Genomic DNA, 7,198 nt, shown 5'->3' on the forward strand with positions numbered 1-7,198 from the left:
GCATGGCACGTTGCGGGAACACGGGTCTCCGAACAATGAAAAAATATAGAAAAAATTATCTATAAATTTTTGGATAAATTTGAAATTACTTTGAAGTCTCTTGACTTTTTAAATTGAATAAAATTTTTTTAAAATACTAAAAAATTATTTTTAGATTCTTATCGTCCACACAGATTGATTACACAGATCCATGTTCAGGTTACACAGATTTATGTTCTAATTACATAGGTTAATGTTCAGATTATACAGATTATCTAGTTTCAATATCTGGTTATGCATGTTCATGTTCAGATTATACAGGTATATATCTTGGTTACATAGAAATAACTTCTTAGTATTTTAAAAAATTTTTATTCAAGGTGGGGTGGAGGGCGAAGATGCGGGCAGTAGCGGCGAAAGTGAGGGTGAGGGCACTGTGGCGAGGGGGAGCATCTTGCGTGCAAAGAGAAGGAGGGCAAGTGTCAGCGTGGGAAAGTTAGCTCCGTACTTAGAAATAATATATGTTCTAATAAATTTTAAAAAAAATCCCATGCATTACGTGGGTTATATACTAGTTTTAAATTTAACTTGAGGTGCAGCAAAACATGCTACCGTCCATGCACATATGCGCAGTGCATACCACGCACATGGTATAATTGACCGAGCTAAGGTGAGTGCATGCAAGTGTATGGCCACTAGCCTAATTGATTGATCTAAGGCGAGTGCATGTGAGTTGCATGGCTGCCAGCCCATTACCCTTCGGTTGCATTTAGTAATCGGCAATCTATCTAGATTGCTGACAATTTAAAGAGATCCTATCGGATTATTGCATTTGATACATTCTTTGGATGGCAATTTGAATTGCCTTGGCAATTCAGATTATCTCTCAAAAAGTAATCTGGATTACCTACGAAAAAGATGGCTATCCAGATTATCAGATATTTGAAAATCTGACTATAAATTATTAAAAAAAAATTATTTTTATTAAAAAAATAAACTAAATCTCTCTTTCTCTCCATGGCTCCTTGCCAAACATGCACCCCCACACCCCCCCTCCTGTGCGGCACCATCGTCCTCCTCCGCACCTCCCCTCCCCCCTCCCCGTGCGGCACCACTCACCGCTTGCTCGCGCCTCCCCCCCAACCCTCCCTCCTGCGACCGTGCCGCTCGCCGCTGCTCTGCGCTCTCTTCCCCTAGTGGCCCCCTGCCCATCGCACCTCCGACACTGCCTTTCGGCCCCCCAATCGCACTCCCCTCTCCTCTCCTCCCCCTATCTGTTGAACCTCCTCCATCTTCCGTAGCTCTGTGTCTGGCGGTAGGGATGCGATGGAGTTCTACTCGAGAGAGGTATCACCGGGGAATGCGGTGGAGTTCCACCTAGAGAGGTCTGGGTATGCCGCGAGGATGGCGGTGGCAGATACCGCTAAAGACATGAGAGGAAGAAGAAGGGGGAAATGGATAACAGAAGGAAGAAGAAGGGGGAAATGAATACGGAAGGAAGAAGAAGAGGGAAAGGGTATTTTGAAAATTTGATGTTACATTACCAGTAATCTGATTGTCATACTAAATATGTCAATCAAGATTTTCTATAATTTTACTGTAATATTATCTGTATGTATCAAATACAGTAATCAACATTACTGACAATTTAATTGTGGCAATTATCCTGCAGGCAATCTAGATTACCTTTTAAGATTGCCTGGCGATGCACCAAATGCAATATTAGAGGATGCTTGGTTTGTGATTAAAATTAGAATTCGGAATTGATTGGAATGAAAATCGGAATGGCCAAATCTCTCAATATATTTGGTTCATAATTGGAATTGAAATGAAAATTTGAATCCATTGGAAAGAGAAGTGATTGAATTTTAGATAGATTAGATCATTCTCATACTATCTCGAAATCAAAATCGAAATCGAAATGAGATTCTCTCTAATTAAATGATTGAAATAGGAGTCATTTATCGTTTTAGATTTCAAATTTGCCCAATCAAGCATCCCCTTATAAAGTCTAACTTAGACTTGAAAAAACAAGCCATGTATAAATGCAAGAGCACAGAAGTCATGCATGAATACCGCGATCTCTCCAACGTGTCGTTGAATAAGGACACAGCCGCATGCCCACTATCCTTAATGTCTTACTTAGAGTTGGAAAAACAAGCCACGTATAAATGCAAGAGCACAGAAGTCTTGCATAAGTACCAAGTCGTCTCCAACGTGTAGTTGAATAAGGACTAAAGATATGCCTCATGTGGAAGTACTCAGCTATTCTAGCCCTTGCAGGATTTGAACCGGCTTCGATACGATTTGGCAAAGTATTTAACCAATGACCAAGCACACAAAGAAGTCATATGTGGCATGGAAAAGAAGAGGTTTGGTAAGTACCACTTAGGGTCGATTGGTTGAAATATATCAAAAAATATTTATTTAAAAAAATAATTATAAAAAAATAAATTTTATTATATTTGATTGATGAAAAAATTATTTTAAAAAATAATATTGAAAAAAAAATTACTATATTTGATTGGAAGTAAATTTATATAAGAATATAATTAAATTTATAAATATATTTTTTAATATAAAATAATTTTTTAATATTAAAACAGTATTGTCATCTCTAATTTATTTTTATATAATGATAATAATTATATATTCCTTTGCATAATATCATCTCCATCTTAATTTTTTTGTAAAAGTTCTTTATTGATTGAAGTTGGAAAGATATTAGAACAAATTCATGGATTACATATGTAGCTTTATTGGAGGTATTTTGATCAAGTATGGATTATCACCACTCAAAAATTTATTAAATATCAATCTCCCATGGTATTTGTTTTACCTTCTCTCTCTGAAAAATAAATATCGGGCCTACCAATTTTTTTACTATTTTTTTTATTTTTCATATCAAATATTATAATTGGACGTGAAATTCATTTTTTCATATCAGATTATCCCCAATCAAATAGACCCATAATAGTTTTGCCTTGATTGGAAGCTTCTAATCTTACATGCCAAGATGGAATTCAAGCAGAGGCCAATTTAGTTGCCGGATCATGGAAGGTTTCCAAACAAAGGATTTTGTATCGCTACGACGATAAAAATCTTCTCCACCATATCAAAGATTTTCCTCTTAAAAAACTAACCATCTTAAAGAAAATAATAAATAGACAAGAAGGTTAAGTTAACATGATCAACTCCTACATTCAATTTTTTTTGATTATACCAGACATAAGAAAATTTATATTATTTGCTTTTTTGTTAGATTTTTTTTGCTAAATATGATAATTAGACATGGAATTTGTTTTCGATACTAGAGTACCCCCAAAAATGCGGCTTAAAGAAGTCTAAATAAAACCTGGTTCTATTTGTTCTTCCTTTTTTTAATTTCTCCCATCTCTCATTCGACGCAGCACTGCATTATTACACGCACACGACATCACCTCTGCCACCTACGCAGCCTTGCCCCAAACCCGCACGGTTCCTCCCATTAGATGCGGAAGCACCACACCAATTCCAGCCCTTCCAGACTTTAGACTGGTTGTGGTACGTCTTGTCAAGTTTTGGACCACTAGTGACTAGACGAGCGCAAGTCATGTGTGGTCCTGGAAGAAGTCCTCATAACCATCCCGAGGACTTTTGACGACAATTAATTATAAGTCATGTGCGGTGTGGGAAGAGATCTTCAAAAATGCCCCATGGACTTTTGATTGCTAACGAGTCATGTGTGGTGTGGAAGGAAGCTCGACCTTACATTCCAAGGTGGAATATTCAGAGACCAATTTATTGGCTGGTCATGGACGGCATTGAAAGATACTTTCTACCTTGCTAATATAAAGAGATCCTTCTATTTCATCTCGCAGCAACTAATAAACTCATGGATCTTAAAAGAACCCAACTTCTACTTTTGTTCTTTGCTTTTCTGTGTGCTCAAGTGAGAAAACTCAATGGAGATTCAATCCCGGGCTGCATACCCATCGAAAGGAATGCTCTTCTTGGCTTCAAAGAAGGCCTCAAAGATCCCTCCAACAGGCTATCTTCTTGGGTGGGTGACGACTGCTGCACATGGGAAGGCGTGGCTTGTGATAATCGGACTCGCCATGTCATTAAGCTAGACCTCCGCAACCCACGCCCATTCTCAGACGCCAACGATCTTTTCCTATACAAGAAGTGGTCCTTGGGAGGTGAGTTGAGGCCTTCCTTACTTGGTCTGAAATATCTGAATTACCTTGACTTGAGCATGAACAACTTTGGAGGAATTCGTATCCCAGAATTCATGGGCTCATTCCGTCAGCTCAAATATCTTAACCTCTCCTGTGCTAGTTTGGGCGGACTGGTCCCACACCAGCTTGGGAATCTATCAAGTCTCCAATATCTCGATCTCAGTTATAATTATTATGATGACAATCAACCTGGATTTCTCATCATTGATAATGCCATCTGGATTTCTCGACTTTCTTCTCTGCGATATCTCGATATGACGGAAGTGCAATTCAGAGAAGGTGCTCATTGGCTGCAAGCACTAAACATGCTCCCTTCTGTTGTTGAGGTACACTTACAAAGCTGTGGCATCAACACCACTTCGCTCTCTCTTTCACATGTGAATTTTACTTCACTTTCTGTTCTTGATCTTTCTGGAAATTTCATTAATTCGACGATACCTGGTTGGTTGTTCAACATAAGCAGCCTCGAGTACCTTGATCTTAGCTATAATTTCTTTCGGGGCATCATTCCGCCTGCAATTAAGAATCTAGCTTCGCTCAAGGCCCTTGATCTATCTAGTAATCAGTTTCTTGAAGGCAAAATTCCGGTTGAACTTGGGAAGCTGTGTAAGCTGCAGTATTTGGGATTGTCATACATTAATATCAGCAAAAATTTGCTTGAATTTGAAGAAGTGTTTTCTGGATGCATCAAAAATAATTTAGAAACTCTGTACATGTGGAACACCCAGCTTAGTGGTTATTTGCCGGACTGGTTGGGAGACTTCAGAAAGCTCAAATATCTCGATTTGAGTGGCAACTCAATTTTTGATCCTATTCCTGAATCACTTGGAAGGTTGTCAGCACTTCAAGAATTATATCTTTTCGACAATAAGTTGAATGGGACTTTCCCAAAAAGTCTTGGAAGACTTGCGGAGTTAATTGAGTTATCCCTCGGACAGAACTTTTTGGAGGGTGTGATGTCTGAAGAGCAGTTTGCCAATTTCACTAAACTGAAATATCTAGATTTATCACAAAATCAATTAATTCTGAATCTGACGTCTAATTGGATTCCCCCTTTTCAGCTTCAGGAATTAGTTATTGGTTCTTGCAAGCTGGGACCACGATTCCCAGCATGGCTCCGGATGCTAAAAAACATTACCTATTTAGACATGTCTAGCACAGAAATTTCAGACGCTATACCAAATTGGTTTTGGAGGTCATTTTCCCAGATATGGTACTTAGATATCTCCTGTAATAGAATCACTGGCAGTGTACCTGACCTTACAGACTTCATCGACCTTGAGTATTTTAATTTGAGTTCTAACCACTTTGAGGGACCTTTGCCAAATTTTAATTCTTCAAGATTGTGGTTACTAGACCTATCGAACAACTCATTTTCAGGAGCAGTTCATCGTGACATTGGCAAAAGTATACCTCATTTGGAATATCTCTCTCTTTCCACAAATAATTTAAGTGGTGAAATTCCCTTGTCTCTTTGTCACCTTCGATATGGCTCTCTTGATCTTTCAAAAAATTTATTGTTCGATGAGCTCCCTGATTGCTGGAACCACTCTTCCCTTATCATTGTCATAGATTTTTCAAGCAACAATCTATCTGGAAGTGTTCTTCCATCAATCTGTTCTTTACGTTTTCTCGAATCATTGCATTTGAGTAATAATAATCTTTCAGGAGAACTCCCTTCATCCTTGAAGAGTTGTGCGAGATTAAATACTCTTGATCTTGGATAGAATAGATTCACTGGTAAAATACCTATTTGGATAGGAGAAAGTTTGTTGTCTTTGAAGATCCTTCGCTTACGATCAAACAAGCTTGTTGGAAATATTCCTCCTAATCTATCAAGACTAAAGGCTCTTCAAATCCTGGATCTAGCCAGTAACAATTTATTAGGAACCATCCCTTCTAGCTTTGGAAACTTTACTGCCATGAAAGTGTCGGGAGAGATGAATGGAACCATTTTAAAAAATTATACTCGTTACAATGAAAACATGCAAGTGACCATAAAAGGAATATACATTGAGTATGCCATATTGCTTCCACTTGTGATCGTTATGGACCTTTCAAATAATAACTTATCTGGAATGATACCAGAAGAGCTGACCAGCCTTTTTGGACTCGTGAGCTTAAATTTGTCTAGAAATCATTTGACAGGAGAGATCACAAAAAAGATTGGTGCATTGCAACAGTTGGAGTCACTTGACTTGTCAAAAAACAATTTTTTCGATGGAATTCCTTCAAGCATCATTAGTCTAACTTTTTTGAGTTACTTGAACTTGTCATATAACAACTTATCAGGAAGAGTTCCAATTGGTAATCAGCTTCAAACCTTCATTGACCCGTCTATTTATATTGGTAATCCTGATCTTTGTGGGTTCCCATTAAGTCAAAAGTGCAAAGATGACAAGACAAACCAAGGTTTAAATGCAGTTGGAGGGGATGAACAAAATGATAACACCATGGATGAAGAAGGATCTGAAATGAAGTGGTTGTATATGAGCATGGGGCCAGGATTCGCAGCAGGTTTCTGGATTGTCTTTGGCCCACTATTATTCAATAGAGAATGGAGAGAAGCCTATTTTCAACATATAGATCAAGTATTCAATATGGTTTACATGGTCCTAGCAACAATTTCACCAACATTACAACGCAACAGTTTGTGACCTTGAATTGTATTTGTAATTTTTTTCCTTTTTTTTAGAAGTGATTGTAGAAATATTCAGAATGGATTATCTATACTCAAGCTCTACTTTTACACATGGAAACCGCACCTGTACTACTCTAATAAAATAATTATGTTCCAACTAATTCACTTAATTTATCAGTCATATATCATGCTTCAATTATTTGAGCTTAGAGGATGAAGCTCATGTGAATGAGCTAAGCAGATAGGCCTGAATGTATGTGAGTTTTCAATGGTTTGAGCTCAGAAGATTGCACTCATAGGTGGAGGAGACTATGCATAGTTTGTTTATTCAGCAAATTAAGGAATTAGAACTTTGGTT

General features: G+C 37.8%; 2 protein-coding genes across 2 annotated transcripts; both read left to right on the top strand.

The window, feature by feature from the left end:
- Nucleotides 1-3,853: 3,853 nt before the first annotated feature.
- LOC105037115 (receptor-like protein EIX2) lies at nucleotides 3,854-5,926 on the top strand. The gene has a single exon (XM_029262299.2). The coding sequence runs from the start codon at nucleotides 3,854-3,856 to the stop codon at nucleotides 5,924-5,926; it is 2,073 nt and encodes a 690-aa protein (XP_029118132.2).
- Nucleotides 5,927-6,121: 195 nt separating this feature from the next.
- LOC140857482 (receptor like protein 21-like) lies at nucleotides 6,122-6,995 on the top strand. The gene has a single exon (XM_073256425.1). The coding sequence runs from the start codon at nucleotides 6,122-6,124 to the stop codon at nucleotides 6,854-6,856; it is 735 nt and encodes a 244-aa protein (XP_073112526.1). The 3' UTR covers nucleotides 6,857-6,995.
- The last annotated feature ends 203 nt before the right edge of the window (nucleotides 6,996-7,198 follow it).

This window comes from Elaeis guineensis, chromosome 4, assembly GCF_000442705.2.
Source record: "Elaeis guineensis isolate ETL-2024a chromosome 4, EG11, whole genome shotgun sequence".
NCBI lineage: Eukaryota > Viridiplantae > Streptophyta > Magnoliopsida > Arecales > Arecaceae > Elaeis > Elaeis guineensis.

Excerpts from the sequence above, each read along its gene's own strand:
- LOC140857482 (XM_073256425.1), top strand. The coding sequence starts at position 6,122 with ATGAAAGTGTCGGGAGAGATGAATGGAACCATTTTAAAAAATTATACT.
- LOC105037115 (XM_029262299.2), top strand. The coding sequence starts at position 3,854 with ATGGATCTTAAAAGAACCCAACTTCTACTTTTGTTCTTTGCTTTTCTG.